The sequence below is a fragment of the Cyrtonyx montezumae genome, unplaced genomic scaffold, assembly GCF_038088225.1.
Source record: "Cyrtonyx montezumae isolate F1298 unplaced genomic scaffold, pur_monq_1.0 scaffold_1, whole genome shotgun sequence".
Taxonomy (NCBI): domain Eukaryota; kingdom Metazoa; phylum Chordata; class Aves; order Galliformes; family Odontophoridae; genus Cyrtonyx; species Cyrtonyx montezumae.
In genome coordinates this window covers 8,865,989-8,888,779 of record NW_027071825.1, presented here as the reverse complement: position 1 = coordinate 8,888,779, position 22,791 = coordinate 8,865,989, and the positions used below count along the sequence as shown (strand labels likewise).

Genomic DNA, 22,791 nt, shown 5'->3' with positions numbered 1-22,791 from the left:
TTCCCTGGTTAAAACTAATTCTGCAGTGAGATCCCTATCCTGCTGCACCACAGACTACAACTTTTCAGCTACCCCTGCCATGTAGCTCTCTCACCTCTGTTGCACAGGAGAGGGTGTATCCTGAAAGAGGTGAATGAGTTGTATGTATTTACTTGAGGAATGACTCCAAAACACACAGTGCAGCAATCTGCTCAAGAACTTAGTATAGACTGATTTCAAATAAGAGACCACTATGTCCTCCTCTCTGGCCAGACAAGCTAGACATAGAATAAAAAGGGGAAAAGCAATTGCTGCCATTCACACACAGAATTTTACTGAAGAAAATGGGTGTCTTTGAATGCTGCCTCCCTTCTGCTCTAGCCCCCTAACACAACACTGCTTCCTCTAACAACACAGTCTATGTTCTCACCTCCATGCCCTTTACTACTGTTTCTCAGACTTCCCCCCAAAAAACTGCCTGGATTGCCAATAAGATGATGTACACCCAGCCAGCTGGGCTGATCACTCAGATCAGGCAATAAAACTGTAAGGCCCAGGTCAAAGTTTGCCATGCAGAGAGACTTCCTTACTGCATACACATGTAAAAAAAATACTACCTGAGTTACTACAGAGTGCAGCTCTCTACACAACAGAAATCCTCAGTTAAGCTGTGATTTTATTAATTTTGCTTTATATCTCACTTGCTCTTTGATTTATTATAGCCTGTGCATTGACACCTTACAAAACCTCTCTCACTGTGCCACCTGGTCACCTGTGTTTGTCTGGAAAGTTTCCTCTTGTCTTGATTGGAGTCTATCTCAAAAGTACACAGCCTATACTGCAGTTTATTACCTTCAACAATGCCTGAAGAAGACAAAGACACCTCAGGACTTTAAACGGTCCACTGATGTTCTGTTGCAACCTTTATTTAAAAACAGCCAATTTGGCTAAGATGGCCTAAACAGACAGGGAATAAATCAGAAAGATTAAGCACGTGACAACCACATAAACAGAATCCCATCCCAGATCTTGGTATGAGCTCTGAGCAGCATTTCTGCCTTATACTGGAGTGCTTTTACTTCTGCAGTTATAAATTAAAACTCAAGAAACAATCATACAACCTCTTAATTAACCTGTCAAAAAGCTAACAATGACAAAAAAGCAGCTAGTGCCCAGCCTCAATTTGCTCTGGCCTTCCTAGCTATCATTTCTAGTCAAGTCCCTGTTTGGGGTTCCCCTGTGAGGTGACCTACACGACAGACAGATCTTCTGCAGATCAGGAAATTCAGCTACCTGCAAAAGCATCACATGGTACAGCTCTTAGGGTATTAAAGTGCAATGGGGAAAATAAAAAAGAGTTTAAACAAACATCTTCCAGTCAAGTTCAATAAAGTACAGAAATACCTTTATTTTCTGGTGAATATGCCTGAGTGAATCTGCTGTACCCATGTCCACGTTGTCACTGATGTACACAAAATCCAGCTTCAATTTTGTGTCCAAGTTTAGCATTTTTTGGATTTCCTTCCGTGTAATCACAATGACCTCTAGAAGAGGAAAGTGGGATGAGATCAAGCAACAGCAACACCCTGGAGCTTTGCCTTTTGCCCTACCCAATTCTGTATAGCTCTCTGGACACCACCACAATGCATTGGTTAAACTATTGCCCAGTACCAGCTTGGCAAAGAAGCGGAGTAGTTTGTGAACAACAAACTCATTCCACCTGAAAAAGAGAAGTTAAATGCATATTTGAAGAATATCAATGGTGGCATGAAAGCAAATTTTCTAAAATGAAGAATATGAGAAGCTCTGTAGGAAAAAAAATGAATAACAAAAGAACAAGAAAGCTTTTCCCTTGGCCTGGAAGAAAAAGCAGCAGACACAAACTCAAGTAAATAATAATAATAAATAATAATAAAAAAAAGCAAAATAAAAAAATCACCACCCACCCACTGATTTTAAGCAAAGAGATTTTAAACCTTCCCACAAGATTTTAAACAAAGTCTAGCAAACAATACAGTCCTTAGCCTAAGTTCCTGCCATACAATGAAAACACACTAAGAATATATCTGCATATCAAAAATGATGTTCTCCTGAAACAGTTAACAGAAAAGAAGGAAATATAAACAGGAAAGCTATGTGAGTTGCGTGACAGTTTGGTACCAGAGCTACTAGAGGTCTGCCAGCTAGAAATGAACTGGAACAAGAAGTAACCAAAGGAGAAGGAATTGGTGTCAGGTGGAGGCAGTAAGCCCACATTTTAGCATACATTTGGTGAGAAGGACAAAGGCCTAAATATTAGGAAGGATGACATACTTGCAGTCGGGGCAAAAGGGAAGCAGTGAATCAGCCTGGGAAGCACCTACTTGTTAACACAAGCAAGCAATAAGGACCAAATTGTCACCTAACAAATAATGAAACTCATGATCCAGGGAGAGAATTCATACTACTGCAGAATTTACATGAGAACGTGCAATTTGGTGAGGGAGCAGAGGAAAGAAAAGCAAGGAGGTGGTTGGTTGCTTACTGAAGCTGCACATCCAAGTTTTCAAAGGATGCAGAAAGGTTCTCAAGGATTTCTTAATGAAACAAAATAAAGGCAAAGGCCTACATTTGTTTTTCCCTTTATCCCCTGACACCAAAACAGTAATAAGCTAACACGAATACATCACGTATGCTAACCGGTACATCTCCGAAGAAAAGAGCATCGGTTTGGGAAAAAAACTCACGTGCTCAACACAGAGCACAGAGCCTCCGAAAGGAGGCGCTCCGTGAGACAGTTTTCAAAGAGAAACAACAGCAGAAGCAGCAGAAGAGCGAAGCACAAATGCAAGCATTACAAGGCTGCCAGCTCGCCCTGCCCTGCCCAAAGCCCGGCACTCAGCTGCTCGCCGCAGCCACGACTGAACGCCTCACGCAGTGCAGGTAACCCCGCCTCACCTTCGAAGCCGGCGCGCTCCAGGAGGTTGAGCGGGTACCAGAGCAGCGGGCGGTTGCCCACCGGGAGCAGCGGTTTGGGGATGCTGGCGGTCAGGTCCGTCATGCGGGAGCCGCCTCCCGCCGCCATCACCACGGCCTGGAACTCCATCTGCGACACAGAAACGGCATCACTCACCACGGCGGCACCGGACAGGCCCGGCCCGAACCGAGCCGGAGTAAGACCGGTTGGCTCCGGCCCTGCCCGGCCGCACCTCTCGCTGCCTTCTCGCCCTTACCTCCGCTCCGCCGGCTCTCTGACAGAAACACGATGGCGGCGCCGGCGCGCAATGCGCATGCGCATGGTGAGCCGAGTGCATCGATAGCGGAGAGCGCCGAACTAATCGATCCCCTCTCAGCCTGCAGGCCAGCGAGAGGAGCACCGAGGGGAGGAGCGCGGGATCGCCGAGTCGTGGATTGCCGTCTGGCTGAGGGGAGGCACGGCGCCCCCGTGCGGCCCGGAGTGGAACTGCACCGTAGGGTGCAATGCAGGGAGCAGTCTGTAGGGGGACAGTTTCCGAGGGGGGCATCCCCAGCCAGGCAGCAGGAAACCTCAAAGCGGCTGCACTGAGATGGGAGGGAACCACTGAACCCATAGGATCGCAGGGACAAGAAGATAAGGGCGGGGATGCGCCCACGGCCATGGAAGGGACAGGGGACACAGCTCCCACACGGCGCTTTCCACACCAAGGACACAACTGTGACCAATTAGTGGTTTTATTGCCACTCGTCCCAGGTGTTCCTGTCGGTGTCAATGGACATGCAGTTATACACGGCATAGCGCAGCAGCTCCTCACACATCTTGACCCTGGGGGCAAGACACTGGGTTAAGGCCAAGCCCATCCCCAAATTCCCCCACAGCCCCCCATGGTGGGGAAGCCAAGCATCCCCAGACAGACTCACGAGGAGTATTTGGGCAAGAACAAGGTGCAGGAGCACGTGGAGGCCTCAGGCATTGCATCCAACCGCTCAGGGCTTGGGAAAAAGGAAAGAAAGGAGAAACGGGTCAGGGGTCTGCGTGGCAGGACCGCTGCCTGCAGGACAGCCAGACTCACATAGACCGATCCGGGTAGATGGTGAGCTGAACTGGGAGGCGGCTGCGACCGGTGACGAACTTGAGGAAGCGGCTGAGGTCCTCTGGGGAAGGACAAGAAACAGAACTGGGGTCATCTTCAGGGCCTGAGATAGCCAAGGGATGCTTCCATGGGAGGAAGTGACCCCAACAGGCCCAGCCTGGTGGGTAAGGAGCAGGAGAGTGGTCACTCACCGCTGGTGAAGTTACTGAGGGCATCCCAGAATTGCTGGACGCGGGATTTGTCAGAGTGGAAGTCCTCAAGGGTGACTGCAATAAGGAACGCACAGGGTCTTTGTGAGAAGTGCTCCACAAAGGACATCAATGCAGGGTGCAAGGGTGCAGGGCAACCACTCCCTGCACACAGGGCAGGATGCGCACAGAGGATGAGCAGCATCCATGAGCACAGCTTAATGCCGCCCGTTACTTACTGAACCTCTTCAGCTCATCCACTGTCACCTCGGCGTTCCCACAGACCTTCCTCTCCAGCTGCTGCCAGGTGAGCAGGTCCAGCACAGCCTGGGGCACCACGCGGAGCAGCCCAGCACGAATGGCTGCCACCTGAGGAGCACCATGTCACTGCAGCAAGCCCCAACCCACTGTGAGCAACCAGACCAGGCAGAGGGTACCTGGAGGACCTGACAAGCGATCCCCTCGTGTGGCCAGGACCATGGTGTTACCTGCTCCTTGCTCTCCTCCAGCCGAGCCTTCTGCACCAGGCGGATGAACTCCTTGCGGTCCTCAAAGCGCACCACAGTGCTGCTACCCCTAGGGATCAGCTCCACCATGCGCTGGTCACTCAGTATCGTCGTGTAAGTCAGCTCTTTGCCAAACATGAAGTTAAAGGCCTCTCTGTCCACTCCCTCCAGCATCTCCAGCAGCTTCACCTGCCACCCAAAGGGACAATGCTGTCACAGCAGAGTCAAAGGCAGGCAGAGGAGCACATGGCATGGCCCTGGTCCTGCTCACCAGCTCTGCATCCACAGCTGCAAAGTCCTTGCTCCAGATGACTTCCTCCCGTGACAGCTGCTTCCACACCAGACTGGGTAGAGCCAGGGCCTGCAGAGGAACAGGAGATGTGCCTTCCCCAGCACCAGACGAGGATGGCCCAAAGGGACATAGCGGCAGGGGCACAAGTTAGCATGATATGATCCAACCCAAAGCTGTTTGCCAGCCAGCCAGGCAGCGCCACGCTCACCAGAATCTCCTTGCTCCTCAGGGCTGCTCCCATAAGCTGTCCAATCCACTCATACTTAGGGAAGTCCTTGCAGGAGGGGTTGGGGACATACATATCCCTGGTGTCACTGCTGCTGTTACCCTGTGGGAGGGAGACACCAAGCCCTAATTCAACCCCTGCCCAGAAAGTGCTGTGAGGATGCTGCTGGGTCGGGGCTGCCAAACCTGGTTGGAAGTGCGCACAAAGAAGGGCAGAGGCATGGGGACATCGCCTGAACTGGGACACAGCTCCTCTGAGATGTCTGTCAAGCAGTCCCGAAAACCACCACCTGCCAAGGGGACAAGCTGTAGTTAGTGTGGGACACGATGAACCTGCAAGCATTTCACCACCTGCACCTCTACCCTCAGGGCACACATGCAGAGCAGGGCACCATCACAGCAGAGACCCCCAGGCTGTGCTCAGGGAGGGATGGAAGAGCTCTCACCATTATCAATGACGCCCTCTGTGGTGAAGTCACACTCCCACCACTGGCTGTGGGTCTGAGGCCACCTGTGGGGAAGCAACAGCCCTGTGCAAACCTCTTTCAAGAGGAACAGCAGCACCGATCACCTGCATCCTGCTCCAGAGAGGTGATATGAAGCTGAAAACCCACCTGTAGTCCAGGAGATGGTTGTTGTTTTTGGAAGGTTTCAGGTTTTCATACACCTGTGGAAGAGCACGATGGAGGGGGATGGAGAGGCAGCGATGCTGAGCAATGACAAACTGTCAAGCACCTGATTTGATGTCGCTGTACCTGGGTGAAGACTGTGTTCCGGCCACTAGGGTCCAGCTCAGGATGAGCCCGGTGCTCGCGGGCCAGCAGCCGGTTGATGAACAGCTTTGGCAGAATGCAAGGTGGGCTGCTCTCTGAGCTCTGCAGGCAATGGGTGACAAGGGTTTTGCCCACCTTGCACAGCTGCAAGAATGGCTTCATGCCCTAACAGAGAATGCACAATAGGGTTAGAGGCCCGATCCTGCCCCATGTGCCCTCTTCTGCCCTCCTCAGCATCACAGGGCACAGCTCCCCTATCCCTCAAGCAACATCCAGGGTACAGAACACCAGAGCGAACCCTGGGCTGTTCTGTCTTCCTTGGCTCAAGTGCAGGGAAAATGGGGACGTGTTCCAGGGTACCAAGCCCAGCCCAGGACACTACAGTCCTACCAACATCACCTCAAAGGAGCCCAATGAATGCTCACCCTGAGTACACTGAAGGTGCTGTCATTTTCATCAGAGATGGGGATCAGGTACCCCAGGACACTGTTCAGCAGATGGATGAACCTGAAGACCAGGGAGGAGCAGGGTGAGGATGTTGTGCAGGGTTCCCAAGCCCCATAACCAGTACAGTGCCCCCCAGGCACCAAAAGGAGCTATGCTTGGATGGGGAACCGCAAGGCAAAGTCACAAACAGGAAAGAAGCCAGCAGGCTTTAAGCATGACACATGCTAGAGACCAGAGCATTGTCTTTTCTGTTGCTGTCCCCATGCTGTACCTCTGGATAACTGTGGCCCTGTGGTACAGCACATCCATGTCCACCCCTTCCAGCAGTGGGTAGCGCACCAGCTGGGCTGTCTGGAACATGTCTGCGTTGAGGTTCAGGTCCTTCTCCCAGTAGGACTTGAACTTAATCCCTCTCAGCCGGACGTTGTACCCTTGTTCTGACAAGGAAGGGCAGTGATGCTGCAGGTGCATGCCAGCTTTTCCTCCCATGACCCCACAGAACAGCTGGTGGGGCAGGGAGCTCACCTCGGCACTCCAAGATGCGGATCTCCAGCACGGGCATGTGGGTCTTCATGTCACGCAGGATGCACACATCCTGATAGCTGCTCCTGCAGGCAGCACGGGCTCATGGCAGGGCTGTGGAGCACAGCCCTGGCAAGTACAAAGCTGGGTTCCCACCAAGGGCATGCCAGCACCCCAAAGTCCTCAGCAGTGAAAGCCCCCGCACCTCACCGGGGCTGCAGCAGGAGGGGATGGAGCAGAGAGGAGTGGCTGCCCACAACACAGAGGGCGTCCTGAAAGGGGTGGGAACCGCATCCAGAGAAGAGCAAGGAAAGAGCACAGAGTCAGTAAGGACAAAGCAGGGCAGGAAGGCAAAGTGGTCATGAGCGGCTGCCTCAGCACAGCCATTGGAGCAGAGCTGGCCACAGCTGAGTAAGAGTGAGGCACAGTGAGGGTGGTCCGTTTTCGGAGGAAGCAGTGATTTGAGAGGACGAGTGAGTCGGTGTGTGATTCACTGGTGTTTCCGAAGCCTTTGCCAAAGTCCCTGCAAAGACCGATGGGTATGCAGGGAAAAACAACTGTGGCTGCCAGGATGCAGCATGGAGATGTAGCTCCTGCCTTCAGGAAAGGGACCTTGATGGTCTCACAAACGTTTCTTCAAACAGAAATAATCCAAAAAGTAGAAAGAGGAGAGTCTTGGGGGAGGAGGAGGAAATCTTCACACCTTAGGGTGCCCATCTCAAGAAGGGCACTACGAGAAGGGCAGAGGTACTCAGAAAGTGCTCAGGCAGTAGCAGTGGTGCACCCCCAGAGGCAAGAAAGAGGAGGAATGCCCTCCGAAATCTCCAGCTGGGAGGAAGTATGCCGTAGTTCAGCAGATACAGCATAGATGAAGCTCAGAAGCAGAGATGAAGGTGCTGGGCTGCTAGATGGAGCTGGGCCGAGGCTGCTCCTCTCTCATGACTCACTCATTGATTAGGACAGTTCTCAGGTGCTGCAGCCTGTTGGCTGGCCCTCCGTACACTGCCACCCGCCTGGGGATGTAGGAGTTGATGTTTCCGTTCAGCATCAGCCACAGATTCCTAGAGACAAGAAGAGCACGAGGCAGCATTGTTCTCCCCTCTCGGGCTGCTCAGAGACGCCCCCAGAGTGTCTCAGGGCTGGGGACAGCAGGGCTATGTCTTCCTGGAACCTCCACCTCGAGCTGCAGCCCAGGGAAAGCTGTGCTCAAGAGGAAGACTCTGTCCCTGGCACAACCACCACCAGGGAGGGGACACCCTCAGGTCTCACTTGATGACGGTGCCTTTCTTCATGTGAAGCCGCACCCAGTGCTGCCCAGGGGACCCACTGCTCTCCCAGAAGGTGTCTGCCTGGTTGTCTGTCAGGTTGGATAATTTGAAGTCATCCTGGAAGAGCGTAACGAGCAGAGGGAGGAAGCTGAGCACCTTTGGGCACACCACGGCCACACCCAGGATGGTTTTGCTGCAGATGCCCATCTCCTGGCAGCTTCACTAAAGCAGCAAAGACCAACACTGCCCCTTCGCCTCACAGAGGTGACTCTGCCTGCAGCTGTGGGATGCTTGGGCACACTGTGCCGCAGCAGGCTGTAGGGGATAGGGGAGCCCCGCAACGCACCAGCTGTGAGGAGACCTCTATGCCGTTGAGGTGGTCCTTAACGCAGTCCTTGAAGTGTTGATCCCTCTCGGTGATGTCATACAGGAAGCGCCCCAGCTCCATGTCCTGCTCGTAACTCCAATTTGGGGGCATTGACCTATGGGGGATTCATACTAACAGGATGGGAAGACCACGCTGTACCCCAAACCCACCCATCAGCACCGTGGCCCAGCTGAAGGTGGCCCCAGCATCCTGCCATCAGCATATAGGATGGCCCTGAGCAGCTGCATCTCCAATACCGCTCCAGGTATTTATGGCCACCCCAGCCCAGCAGGAATAGTGCCAGGCAGCTGCTCCAACAGTCCCCGGAGCAAAGGCCATCTCTGGGCGGCACTGATGCAGAAGGTATCAGCCAGCACCCGCCCTCCCAGCCCTGCAGGCATGGCCACCCCCAGGGCACCACGGAACCACACCGCGAGCTGTGCTTGTACCGAAACTTCTGCACCGCAGCCTCATCTGGTTTGACTGGCATGGGCTTCTCTCCCAGCCGCATGGAGTACATCAGGTCCACCACGTGTTCCCAGCTAAATGGAGGGGTCATGTATGGGAAAATAAAGGGTTAGTGTCCAGTGTGTTCACGCGATTCATACCTCAGCCTGATACAGAGGTGCCAATAGTGCCCAAGGGCTATGGGAACAGCGCTGGGAGGACTGGTGTCACCCCGTAAGCTAATGGGATGGTATAGATGCCTGTCTAGGGGGAGCCAATGGGTTGGAATCGTTGGGTCATATATCCTTTCTAGGTCTCACTACTCATACATCCAGCTGGCAACGTGGGCCTTACCTGGCCACGGGTTTGTAGTCCATTCCAAAGGTTTGTTGCTGCTGTTGGATCCTCTCCACGGGATCCACCGGCACCAACTTATCTCCCCCATCTCCAAACCGCTGAGCCAGGACCCAGCCCTCCTCCAGCTCGTGGCAGACACCGCACTCCTCCAGGTGCTCCTAAAACACACCCGACCCGAGGTGACACATCCCGCTCCGGAAGAGGGCACGGAACCGACGGCGGTGCCCCGGGGGCCGTTACCTTGCTGAGCTTCACCCACAGCCCCGCGCCGTTGCGGTACTCCTCGCCCGTAGCGCGGAGGCAGCCGCCCTTCCGCACCTCGATGGTGGCCCGCTTGGAGCCCCGCGCCGGCCCGGGGCTGTCCCAGACGCTGAACAGACTGCGGGAGGAGGCGGCGGCCGACGGGTCCTTGCAGACCTTGTACTGCACCTCGCGGGGCACGTAGCACAGCGCGGCGGGCAGCGGCCGGGCGCGGCGGAAGCACTCGCTGCACTGCAGCAGGAACCGCAGCCGGCCCAGCACCTGGTGCGGGGCCTCCTCGCCCGCCCGCATCGCGCTCCGCTCCGCTCCGCCGCCCGGCCCCGGCCGCCCCAGCCGCCGCCTCCGCCCGCAGCCGCTCTCGGCTCCGCCTCCGTTCCCCGGGGCCGCCGTCACCGCCCCACCCGCGGCCGCCGTGCCAAGAGGCGGCTGCGTTCCTCCCATCACCCCCGCACCGCCCGGCCCCGCGCCCTGCAGGCAGAGCGGGCTCCGGGAAAAGCGTGATCTCGCCCTGGAAAAGGGGGAGCCGGGGTCACGCTCCAGGGAAAGGCAGCTCGGGGCGGGAGGGGGACGCGGTTGGTACCGCAGAACACCCTGCCCCAGGGCAGCTTCAACTCTGAACTCGGTCACCTCGTGATGATTAACATCGGGGCGCGGGAGCTCGTCACGGATCGGGGCGAGGAGGTGGGGAGCGATCAGCCCCACCCCGCGCTGCACGGAGCTCCCTGGGCTGGGCACACCGCGGCTGCGTTCAGCAGAGGCTGGCGGAGCTCAAAGGTCCCCCCCACACACACATACACCGCACTGCCTACGCTGACGGCAGGGCATAGTCCAGCTCCATCTCTGCCCGTGACAACATCAGCCCTTGGGCGTTACCAAACAGCAGCCGCCCCAGCGCCGGGCTTTTCTGCCCACGGGATCAATTTCTGCTTCTCTTCCAGCTCAGCACCGTCTAACACCACAGCACTATGCAGAAGCCCCAGCAAATACAGCATCAGAAACGCCACCAGGGGTTGGTTAGTTCCTTTTATTTTAGATCCTAGGTGAGGTAGGGACAGTCAGCTCCTGTCCAACTATTTATAGCTTGTCACACTCCAGGATATTAGTGGAGAACAAGAACAGCAAGTCTACACGTGCGTGTTAATCACCTGAAGCTACTCTATGACAATTCAGCAAGCTGAAATCAAGGGAGACAGAGAGAGGTTCCTCAGAGCTGTCACAGCACTGATCCCCCCCAGCTCTTTCTTCCCTGCACCCCTATACACCCAGCAGCTCTGGCACACATGACCTCATCCCAGCAATGTCTCGGGATGTCCCTGGCCCAAACGCTGACCTCGACCTATTCCAGTCCCAGCGATGGAGGGGGGACACGCAGCCCCTGGCTCCTGCTCACAGCTCTGTGCTGCCCAGGAAGCTGCCCCTGCTCTGGCACACACAGAAGGCCACACCACCACATCACAGAGCCTGTCTGTCCCCACAGATGTCACCTCACCCTCTCCATCACCTCTTCCAAAATAAAAACAGGGATGCACCTGTCCATGCCCTGCAATAAAGCAGCAGAGTTCACCTTTCCTTCAAGTTCTGCAGGTAAACGAGCCATCCCCCTGCTGCCCCCCCTCACTGTTAAGCAGAGAAAATAGGATGAGTCCCACCCTGGCAGCGCACAGGAAGGAACTAGGATGGCCCACTTCAAACCCCATCTCACCCCGCTGCTCTCTGGGCTCCTGTGCATACACCCAGGAGCAATTTCTGAATGACAGACTCCCTGTCTCCCCCAACACCTCTACCTCCCTCCCCATGGCAGAGAGGAGCGGACTCCAGTGCTGCCCTGCCTGCTACTGCTCCCTCCTCTTCTGCCTGGGAGAAGAGCTTGGCCCTGGCTGCACATCTCCATGAGAACCGTAACAGATTAATTGTAACACAGGCTTTTAGGAGAAAACTAAGGCTCAAAGAGCCTGGGAGAACAGCTGCTAGGCTACCAGCATGCCCTGGGCAGAATGCAGAACCAGAAGACCAGAATGCAGAACCAGAGAGGGAGGAAAGCAAATTGTTCCCACCTCCTGCAGGGGAGCAGCTCCCCCAGCAGTTCCTGCTGTGCAATGGTGCGGAGAACCACAGGCGGTCACAGGAACAGGGATTCTGTGGGACTTAACAGCACCCTACAGCACCCACATTCTTACTGTGCAAGCCTGTCATGACACCTGGTGGCCGGAGGCACCCCTGCAGCACCCACCTTCAGTCTGCTCCGCTTCTCAAACCCAGATGAATGACCTCATTTCTATAACCACACGTGAAAGCAGGAACAAGGCAAAGGAATGTGGTCAGGACACTCGTGCTAGGACACCGTGACCTTCTCTGAACACCCAGCGCTCTCAGCTGCAGCTCACAGTTCTTTGTCCTGTACTGTGACCTGCCATGCAACTCTGTGGCCCTACTCACTTTAGTTCAGAGCAGAGCACAGCCTGGGAAGAGAGAAAGTTATGGAGCTGCAATGGGAACACTGGGAAAATAAACTCATTGCAAAAGTCTACCAGGTCCTTCTGATGCATGAGGGTTGGGAACAGGGTCTCATTGCTGCAATAACATTTATACTCCAAGCCAGTTCCAAACCTCTGCGTCCAAAGTGGTGCTGGTTACCACTGCAGGAAGCCAGGCTTCACACCTAGATGTTTATTATATATACATATCCTGGGGAACAAGAATGCTCTTCCCATTGCAGAGTTCTGTCAAGTGATTGTCCATGTTGCTTGGTCAGGCTGCAACATCACTCCTCCCACGGACTCATATCTGTGTCAATGGCCACGCAGTTATAGGCCGCATAGCGTAACTTCTCTTCACAAACCTTGGCTCTAGGGAGGGCAAGAAGGGGGAAAAAAGACAAGAAGGAGTTGCCATTGCTGCATCTGCCAGCTGAGAGACAAGACGATGGCTATGCTCCAAAAGTTGCTCACTAAAAAATAAATCACAGTAGCCACACAATGCAGATGAGGAAATAAATGTGGCAAAGTGACGGGGCTCTATAGATAAGGATCAAGGCTAAGAGAACCTGGACACAGAATCCCCCAGGTGCAGGGAAGCAACAACACTTACGTGGCATAGTTGGGCAAGAAGAGGGTACTGGAGCAGGTGGATGACTCTGGCAGTGCATCCGTTGTCTCAGAGCTTGGGGAAAAGTGACACACTGTTTAGAATCAGCAAACCAACAAAGAGGAGCAGACCACAGATCCCTTCGATCTGTTAGCCTTGCAGTCTATGTAAAAGAAACAGACTCACCCTAGTTTGTCTGGGTAGATGTAGATCCGTGCTGGAAGGCGGCTTCTGCCGGTGACAAACCTGAGGAAGCGGCTGCGATCCTCTGAGAAGGGAGAACAAAGGTATCAACAGAACCCAGGGAGATAGGAAATCAAGTACAGCCAATTCTGGGTATCTCCTCTGGCCCAGCAGCTTGCTGTGCTTGGCTCACATCTGTTCCCCAGGCAGCAGTGAGGGTGGTTTCAATCTCTCCATACCCAGCCAGCACGCAGGGGTTATCACAGCAGTGACAGAGCACATCACTCACCATTGGTGAAGTTGTTGAGTGCTTCCCAGAAGTACTGAACACGGGTGTCCAGTGGCTCAAAGTCCTCAAACCGAGCTGGCAGAGGATACAGAAAATGAGTTTTGGAGATCTCAGCTCCTCCTGGACATACAGTATGGCATCCTGCCCATACCCATGGGCCCTCCCTGGTCATCCCTGATCCTGTTAGGACTCAACGCAGGGCAGAAAGTGCACAGGCCCACACTGTCACAGTAATAAAGGCTAATATGTGTCCCCAAACCCCCCGTCCCAGCACGGAGGGAAGACAGTCATTCTCATTTCAGGGAAAGAGCTTTCAGCAGAGGGCCTCCACTTACTGAGCTTCTTTAGAGCATCAACTGTGACTTCGGGGTCTCCACAGACTTTCTTTTCCAGCTCCTGCCAAGTGAGGAGGTCAAGAACAGCCTGGGGTACCACCTTCAGCAGCCCAGCTTGCATAGCCATGATCTGAAAAAGAAATAGGGCAGGTGAGCAACATGTCTTGTCTACTTTCCTGGCTCAGGATTGAGCCTGAGGACTACTGAAGCCAAGTGACAGCTCAGCAGATGCTCCATGGGACCTGCAGAGAGGAACAGGATCCCAGAGAAATATGTTCCAGTTCATCCAAGAGGCCTGTATTGGAGCTAGGAATAAAATTCTGCCTCTCATGCTGTTACAAGCCACCCTAAAGGACTGCCTACTATTGCACTAACCAGCACAGGGACACTAACTCCTAGGCATTTTATCAGATAGACTGGAAGTGTGTCTCTGGGAATTCAGTGGCCAGCCAGGCTATGGGAGAGCATTACCTGCTCCTTGCTCTCCTCCAGCCGAGCTTTCTGTACCAGATGAATGAACTCCTCACGGTCCTCATAGCGGACCACAGTGTTGCTGCCGTTGGGAATCAGCTCCACCATGCGTTGGTCACTCAGCACTGTCGTGTAGGTCAGTTCATTCCCAAATTTGAATTCAAAGGTGTCTTTGTCCATCACTTCCATCACCTCCAGGAGCTTCACCTGCCCAGAAGAGCATTTGTTAGAGAGATGCCCAGTGGGCAGAAATATACCTGGTCCCCCATTTTCTCCCTTCCCAGACAGGAGCTAGAGTGACTGAGACAGCAGTACAGCATAGGATATGCTGCCCTACAGCTACCCTTGTTGTTTAGCAGACATCTGGGCATTGTGTGCTGAAAGCAACAGTCAGCACTGCTACATCTGTATCAGCTGTGAGATGTATTAAACGCTAGTAGTGCCCTCTCTATGCATTTTTCCTCCACACATCATTGGAAGACACGAGTATACAATTCACAGTCATGCAGAGCACCACAAGGAAGAGCAGAGGAACAGCCTCAGTCCCTCTCACCAGCACTGAGTCCACTGCAGCAAAATCTTTGCTCCAGCTGACCTCCTCCCCTGTTAACTGTTTCCATACGAAGCCAGGAAGAGCCAGGACCTGAAGGAGAACAACAGTTCTGCTCAGTTTGTGAGAAAGGAGATAGCCTCTCAAGGATAGAGATGGGGTTCAACCACAGCAGAGGTTCCACAACTCTCCCTTATCTGCACGCAGGGCTCATCAGGTCCCTCAGCCTACATAAAACCGAACAGAAACCAGACGCCCTCCCACAGGTTCCCAGCAGCATCTCCCAGAATTCAGGCTGTGAGCCCTTCTCAGCCCCAAACTCCCAAACACCTTTTGCCAAGGTGCACGATCACAGGGCCCTCCCGTGTTCCTGCTGGACAAAAGGCACAAGAGGACTATCAATTCCCTTCCTGGCAAACCTCCATACAGAGATGGGGTTGAAAACTCACCAGAAACTCCTTGCCCCTCAGAGCTGCTCCCATGATCTGCCCGATCCACTCGTACTTTGGGAAGTCTTTACAGGAAGGGTTGGGGACGTACATGTCCCTGGCTTCTCCAGTGCTGTTACCCTACAAGAACAAGGGTCAACACTCAGCACAGCATGAAGCACTACAAGCAGCTCTTGCAGTGACTCTGGGAATTTTACACAACGGAAGAGGGCTAAACCCCACAACCTCCTTAGCAACATTCCTAACGAGGCACTTATCAACTTATCCTAAAATCAATGTCACAAAGCAACATATTCAGTCCTTCACAGTTAATGGGAAAAGGCTTTGGACTTGTGAAGATAGGTACATCTCAGGCATGAAGGGGGACACAAAACAGTTCTGCTTTGCCAGGCACAATACTGTGCACTAAGCACTTTCTGCTTCAAATACCCCCAATCCACAGCACCTGGTTGGATGTGCGCACAAAGAAGGGCAGGGGCACAGGAGTGTCTGCTGAGCTGGGACACAGCTCCTCCGACATGTCTGCCAGGCTGTCCCGAAAACCACCACCTGCAATCCCAGAAGAATGGCATTTTTAGTGATAGAAACTCCCCATGTGCCGACTCTCTCAGGAGCAAGATTAGGGATGATGATCCAACATAGAGCAGAGCTGAGTAGCAGGCTCCTGTCACAGCTCTACGGCATCAAAGGAAATAAGACAGTAGAAGTAACACTGCTGCCTGGCCCATATAGGACAGCCAGAGGGAACACTGGCACTGTCAAAACTGCTGCTAGTGACTAATGGAGGTCTGATACCAACGTCAGCACTGGGTACTCCTTACCCATGACATTGCAGAGGGTGGCAGGACGAGGTGACCTGCCTTCCCCTCTCTCCTCCAGCAGCAATAACACTGCGAGCAATTGAGAAGCCCTGCAGCAACAGGGTCACACTGTCAACCTCCAACCCTCTGTGTGGGCCCTTTTGCCTACACAGCCCCTACCTTGGTCAATGATGCCCTCCGCAATGAATTTGCACTCCCACCACTGGTCGTAACGCAGCGGCCACCTGTGGAGAAGCAGGCACTGTTTCAATTGCTGTGGGTGCTCAGTACATCCAGATCCAAGGAGAGACCAGGGAAACAGTAGGGAGAGCAAGGAAGCCAGAGGCCTAGGGCATAGCAGAGTGGGCTCAGGCCTCAGACTCAAGTTAGCTGCAATGTCAGAAGGGAGGAAACACCTTGAGATAATGGCCCTCATCCTGTGTCTGAGCTGGCTCCTGACCTAGCAAATCTCCTCCAGAGGACACAGGTGCTTGCCACACACCCTGATGTGGCAGAGGACATAGCTCTCAGCACAGCATGATCCCCTCCCTATCCATAACGTTGCTTACCTATAATCTAGAGGCTTTTCAAACTTGTCAGAGGGCTTCAGGCCTTCATACACCTGCAACAAGTAGAGATCAAAGCTGGTATCCCCTCTCCAGAAGAAACGGTGGCAAGTGAAGACTGGAAATTGGAAGGAATCTCATTTGTCTCAAACATTTAAATACCGACTGAAGCTGACCCCTAAATGACATAGGACCCTTCACTTTTGAAAACAGGACACAATTACAGTATTATACACTGCTTGCAGCTTTCTAGCTTCAGAGGTACACTGAACACACATGAAAACTTGTTTCAGCCTAGGCTGTTTGTCCACACATTGAGCAATATATCTTTGGAGATGGAGGGAGAATGACAATAGGAATATGAGAATTGCTGTAATACCACAGGACTGTGTGCAGCTGCATTACTGTTGTCACAGAAGAAGTCTCTACTGTCCTTTCAGCGTACTAAGATGGTTATGCTCTGTATTAGCAATATGTCAACAACAAGGCCCAATATAGAATAAAGACGTTAGCTTTGATATTCAGATATTCCTGGATAAGAGATCATCAGCACATGTAATTGTAGAGCCCAGGAGTCATGTAAAGCAGCCCTGAAGTCACCAGGTAACTCTAGCACCCAGGCTGACCCTCCTCCCACCTCCCTCTGGTTTATTTTGGTTTTAGGACACCCTACTCTCCTCAGAGCAGTGGGGACTTCTCCAGGAGGGGAAATACCTGAGTGAAGACAGCATTCTTGCAGCTGGGGTCCAAGGCAGGGTTGTCTCGGTGCTCCATAGCCAGGCGTCGGTTAATATAGAGCCGTGGCATGAAGTTGGGCTTGCTTGTCTCTGAATCCTTCAGACACTGTGTAATGAGAGCTGTGCGCCTCTTGGACAGCAACAAGAACTGCTTGATATGCTGCCAACAGGTAAGTTCAAAATGTCAGGAGTGCCCAGTGCCCAGAGCACATTACCTACTTCCTAGTCCTTCCCCTTCCCAGAACCATGACCTCCCACACACAGCTACGCTCTCCTCAACAGTATTTTCTCTTTCTCATCTACTGTCTCTGAAAGGCTTTCTTTTCTGCCTTAACAGACAGACCGAGCCCAATTCTCCCTCCATCAGCAGTCATCTGATACTCACACTCCAGTGTTGCTTGGACTCCCCCTTACTCTCACCAGAACAAGAGTCTTACTATTCCTCCAACTTGTAATGAAACCAAGCTCCACTAGACAAACAAGAATCCTTAAATGCTCTGGGTTTTAGGCTAAGCTGGCACAGGGATTACAGTGTTCTCTAGTGCTAGGCCTGGAAGCACACAGAGTTGGACTACCCTAGCAGTGCCCAGCACATTTTGGGAGAGGATGTGAGGAAAACAAGACAACTGGAAGGACGACTGAGTCTTACGAGAAAGACACAAATCAAAAGCCAGAAAGTAGTTACTGGTAAGAAGCCTTGCCATTTGGACACAGCCAGTTCAAAACTGCTGGCAGCAAGCGCGGGAACAGAGTGTGCTGGGCTGTGATCTCAGAGGGGATGTATGCCCAGCTCTCACACCCAGTGCAGCTATGGTCTGAGTCCCTTTGTGGGTGATGTGCTCTCACCCCAGGGCCTTGGTTTCATTCTTCTTGTTACTGCATAGCTACAACATTTCCACATCAGTGTTCTAGCAGGAAAAGAGCCTCAAAACAATATCGCCTTTCACAGCTTTAATGAAAGGAGCTCAGTCAGGTATTTCCCTTGAGCTGCTTTAAAGGCAACAAGCACTGACTGTCTCCTCTGCCACAGCCCAAGTGCAACCACTCTGCCAGACTGAGGCCCCACAAGACAAAAGAGGAAATCACTCACCTTGAGTTTGCTGAATGTGCCAACAGTGTGGTCCCAGGCTGGCACCAAGTGGTGCAAGACGCTATCCAGGAGCTTGATGAACCTAAATCCCAAAGAAGAAGGTACTGCAACACCCTGAAGGGAAAGGGATCTGCATAAGCCTATTCCAAGCCAGGCACTCAGGACACGAAAAGGAAAGTAGCAACTGATCCAAACACAAGCCAGTATGATTTTTTAAATCAAAGAGCCTGTGGTACTAAATTCCCACTGCAGCAACCACATACCCCTTGCAAGGGACTCTGTGAGCAGATGCCCCCCCGGCACAACTCAGATATGCTGCACCTGCAACACGCAGAACACTGAACTTGAGCTGCAAGATTCCTCTTAGAATGTATGCAAGCTACCCAAGAAAACCTCTGCTATTCCCTCCAAGGCCCAGGATTCCCATCCGAGGTGGAGTCACAGAGCTTTAGAGCTCCCAGCCATTACTTGGGCTGCAGAGGGCACCCATCACCGCAGACAGGACAGCCCCAGTGCACACCCCCTGCACCCCCATACACTACCTCTGAATGAGCACTGCTCTCCGGTACAGCAGGTCAGGGTCCGTCCCCTCCAGGCGGGGGTAGCGTACCAAATTGGCCAGCTGGAACATGTCTGCACTGAGCCCCAAGTCCCTCTGTCGAGAGGATTTGATTTTGATGCCACGAAGGCGAACGTCAATGCCATCATCTGCCAAAGGAAGACCCACAGATAGTACACTAAGCCCACGAGAAAGTAAGCCTTCCGGCTGCAGCAGGTCAGTATGAGCTCCAAGAAAAAGCACTGGGAACACGACCGCTTTCACCAGCTCTGGGGCTGAGCACTGACAGTCTGAAAGACCTCGGTGCACAAATGAGGAATTAAAAGAAGAAAAAAAAACAACAACAAAATCAGAGACAAAGAAAAGAAAAACAGGCTGAAAGCACAAGGCTTGCAAACCTTCAGGACACCCCGGAGTTTCCCATGGCTCCTCTGTACCTCATTGCAAACAGCCTGCAGGGCCAAGTACAAGCCACAGGAACAAACTCAATGTACAGTATCTCACAGCTGCATTATAGATGTGGCCATAACACCTAGCCCTACCTCTGCACTCCACAATCCGGATCTCGATGACAGGCAGGTGTGTTGTCATGTCCTCAAGGACGCACACATCCCCAATGTAACTCCTGCAAGCACAGCACATACAGATGCAGAGCTGTTCCCTTGCCTAACCTGTCAAAATTCACTTGGCTGCTTGTAAGGAAAAGGTCGCATCTTTTACAATGGGAGGTTGCAGGAGTAACCCAGACCCAGCTGCCTGCCTCCAGCAGTGCCACACAGCTCACACAAACATCCAAATCTCCTGTTACCTCAGGTCTAGGTAACGTACTGTTCCACAAGGCAGCACAGTTCTGTGAATTAACCCAGCTGTGTTAACCATCAGCAAGTCCCCCCCCCCATCTCAAAGGCCAGCACTGCAGGAACTGGAAACGGGGTTTCAAAGTTTTAGACTGGAGAGATGGAAAATGCCCCTCCCAAGGCCCTGGGACATTAAAATGAGGCTGGAGTTGGTGCGACAACCTATAGTTGGGGTGCCCAGTGCCTCAAGCCCTGGGAAAGGCCACGCTACACTTCCCACCTCCTTCCACTCACTCATCTATGCCAACATCGTTCAGTTTCTTGAGATTGTCCCCCTCTCCCCCGTACACAGCGACGCGCTTGGGCATGAAGTTCTCATCAGTAGTATCAACAGTCAGCAGGAGCTTCCTGCAAAAGGAAGCAAGAAATGAAGAGACAGCTCTGCTTCTGAAACACCTACCACCACTCCTCCCTCACGGCCTGGCCACACCTGTACCAAGCACATGCAGATGGTGCCAAGACCCCCAGGTACCTGTGACAACACTGGCTAAGAGCTGCTCAAACCCAAAGCCAGAGCTGGGGACAAGAGGCAAAGAGGGCACGGCAACCTAGGGCCGTGACAGATTCATGTGCAGAGCAGGGGCTGCAGTGCCCACCCCAGCAGTGAGCCAGCACACAGGGGAGTGACGCCTCACTTGACAATGGTGCCTTTCTTCATGTTGAGCCGCACCCAGTGCTGGCCCTGGGACCCGTCACTCTCCCAGTACGTGTCAGCATGGCTGTCCGTCAGACACGACACATTGAAGTCTTCCTGGAAAAGGGCAGTGAATGAAGGGAAAGTCAGATAGGGGTAGGATTAATTTCCCTTTAGTGGCTACTTTTGTCATGAATCACAGAGCCAGAGGGTATCAAACTGGCCTGCTACAATTTGGGACACTCGGGCTGGCCTGCTAAGGCACTACGACGTCACACACACATAGCACAGAGTATGAAACTCTCCCTAAAATCAGCTTAGCAGCTAGCATTAGCATTTACTTCTCAGCTCACAGCTTGTGCAGTCCATCCAGAGGCTGCATTACACAATGCTCTGCATGACTCACCCCTCTGGGTCTGCATGTTAACCCTCACATCTACAAAACACAGACCAGACCAACCCAGAACAGGGCAACACACCCGCCACGCACGCTCAGTAGGGTTGATCAACCCGTGCCTTTTTACCCCACATGCTGCTCACCGTATAGGATGAGACATCAATACTGTCCACATACTGCTTGACGCTGCCCAAGTTCTCATCCTCCTTCCCAATGTGATCATACAAGAAATGGACCAGGTCTTCATCACATTCGTAAGTCCACGTTGGAGGCACAAACCTAGCAGGACAAAGGGGTTAACGGACTCAGAGACCCAGGGACAGCAAGGCTGCACTGACCCCTGGCCAGGTGAATGGGCCAGGAAACGTAGGTCCATGTCTGCCTTGACCTCATCTTGTTTTCTGGTTCATGTTGGCTTATCTAGAACAAGACTCTGCTGAGCAGAGCTCAGCTTCCCCACTGCCTGTCTTGCTCCACACCCCTATTTATGAGAGATGGCTGTCTGAGCAGCAGGGGAGAGACAGCAGCTTGCCCTCACCCACAGCTGAAGCGTGCAGACACCATGAAACAGCTCCTACCGAAGCTTCTCTACTGCAGCTTCATCCTGTTCCATGGGCTTGGGTTTTGCTCCCAGGCGCAGAGAATAAGTCAGATCCACCACTTGCTCCCACCTGAAACAAGATGGAGGGAAAGAACCTCAGGGAAAAAGCTCAGGTAGTTGAGAAGTAGCTGGAAGGAGATGTGTGTTTAAAGCTACACCACATTTCATCCTCCATCATATCCTCATCAGATGTCTTTTCTGTTCAGACCATCTTTACTCCTTCCAGTCCATAGCCTCAGCTGCAGATGTGACCCACCATCCCATACCTGATTAAAGGTTTGTAGTCAACCCCAAACAACTGCTGCTGCCTCTGGATCCTCTCCGTGGACTCAACCGGGACCAGCCTGTCCCCTCCTTCTGCATGTTTGCACACCAGGACCCAGCCTTCCTCCAGATCACAGCCACTCTTGTACTCTTCCAGCTGCTCCTGCAGGGGAAAATACATCCTGTGAGGATCCCCCAGATCTCTACAACTCCTTGATTGGTCGCGGCAACGTGGGGGTCGGCCTCTTCTCCGGGGTGACAGCAAAAGGATGAGAGGCAGCGGCCTTAAGTTGCCCCGGGGAAGGTTCAGGATGGATATTAGGAACAATTTCTGCTCCTGAGGGGTGGTGATGCATTGGCACAGGGAGATGACGGGGTCACCATTACTGGGGTCACCATTACCAGAGGTGTGGGGACGCGGCACAGAGGAGCAGTGCAGTGGGGTGGGGTTGGACTGGATGATCTCAGAGGTCTCTTCCATCCTTACTGACTGCACGACTCCACAGGCACGCTCGGCCCTGCAGGGCCCCAGCCGCCCCTCCGCGTCCCATTCCTCACAGGGCCTCGTGTCGCCACCGCCGAGGCCTGCACGCGGAGGGGACGGGACAGAGGGCCGGCGACAGGGACAAGCACGCAGCGACAGGACGCGACCTGAGGGCGGCAGGGGGTGACGGAGAGGGCGGCCCTACACCCAGCGAGCGGGGAGCAAGGAGCGGGGATCAGCCCCCGCGGTGGGCACGGACCCCGGGGGCCGTTACCTTGCTGAGCTTCACCCACAGCCCCGCGCCGTTGCAGTACTCCTCGCCCGTAGCGCGGAGGCAGCCGCCCTTCCGCACCTCGATGGTGGCCCGCTTGGAGCCCCGCGCCGGCCCGGGGCTGTCCCAGACGCTGAACAGACTGCGGGAGGAGGCGGCGGCCGACGGGTCCTTGCAGATCTTGTACTGCACCTCGCGGGGCACGTAGCACAGCGCGGCGGGCAGCGGCCGGGCGCGGCGGAAGCACTCGCTGCACTGCAGCAGGAACCGCAACCGGCCCAGCACCTGGTGCGGGGCCTCCCCGCCCGCCCGCATCGCGCTCCGAGCCCCGCGCCGGTGCGGGATGTCGGTGCTCGAGGGTTTACGGCAGACCCCGCCCCGCCGCAGAGGCAAGATGGCGGCGCCCATGGGTGTACGGAAAAGCGGGGAGCGAAGCAAGATGGCGGCGCGCAGAGCGGGGAGGGCGGGGAAAGATGGCGGCGCCCGTGC

The 22,791-nt window shown here is 53.7% G+C and overlaps 3 protein-coding genes across 3 annotated transcripts in view; all 3 read right to left on the bottom strand.

Annotated features, from left to right (window-relative positions):
* The window catches only part of EIF2B3 (eukaryotic translation initiation factor 2B subunit gamma), a 90,604-nt gene extending 87,501 nt beyond the window's left edge, over positions 1-3,103 (bottom strand). The window contains exons 1-2 of the mRNA XM_065739826.1: positions 2,917-3,103; positions 1,384-1,523 (exon numbers count right to left, since the gene is read on the bottom strand). Of these exons, the coding sequence (XP_065595898.1) occupies positions 1,384-1,523; positions 2,917-3,064 (288 nt within the window). The 5' untranslated portion in view covers positions 3,065-3,103. The remainder of the gene's footprint in view (positions 1-1,383; positions 1,524-2,916) is intronic.
* Positions 3,104-3,653: 550 nt separating this feature from the next.
* On the bottom strand, positions 3,654-9,987 carry LOC136050741 (E3 ubiquitin-protein ligase HECTD3-like). The gene is made up of 21 exons (XM_065739812.1): positions 9,661-9,987; positions 9,418-9,578; positions 9,066-9,158; positions 8,596-8,731; positions 8,251-8,366; positions 7,929-8,042; positions 6,985-7,067; positions 6,731-6,896; positions 6,438-6,519; positions 5,995-6,177; positions 5,854-5,906; positions 5,686-5,750; positions 5,426-5,529; positions 5,223-5,342; positions 4,994-5,083; positions 4,705-4,911; positions 4,456-4,585; positions 4,220-4,294; positions 4,008-4,089; positions 3,856-3,927; positions 3,654-3,760 (listed from the first exon to the last, which is right to left on the bottom strand). The coding sequence occupies exons 1-21, from the start codon at positions 9,970-9,972 to the stop codon at positions 3,670-3,672; spliced, it is 2,535 nt and encodes an 844-aa protein (XP_065595884.1). The 5' UTR covers positions 9,973-9,987; the 3' UTR covers positions 3,654-3,669.
* A 1,071-nt stretch (positions 9,988-11,058) lies between these two features.
* Positions 11,059-22,652, bottom strand: HECTD3 (HECT domain E3 ubiquitin protein ligase 3). The gene is made up of 21 exons (XM_065739799.1): positions 22,306-22,652; positions 21,550-21,710; positions 21,261-21,353; positions 20,826-20,961; positions 20,287-20,402; positions 19,886-19,999; positions 19,337-19,419; positions 18,778-18,943; positions 18,236-18,317; positions 17,123-17,305; positions 16,412-16,464; positions 16,023-16,087; positions 15,488-15,591; positions 15,043-15,162; positions 14,597-14,686; positions 14,044-14,250; positions 13,573-13,702; positions 13,238-13,312; positions 12,952-13,033; positions 12,769-12,840; positions 11,059-12,527 (listed from the first exon to the last, which is right to left on the bottom strand). Exons 1-21 carry the CDS (start codon positions 22,615-22,617, stop codon positions 12,443-12,445), a joined length of 2,529 nt encoding a protein of 842 aa, XP_065595871.1. The 5' UTR covers positions 22,618-22,652; the 3' UTR covers positions 11,059-12,442.
* Positions 22,653-22,791: the final 139 nt, after the last annotated feature.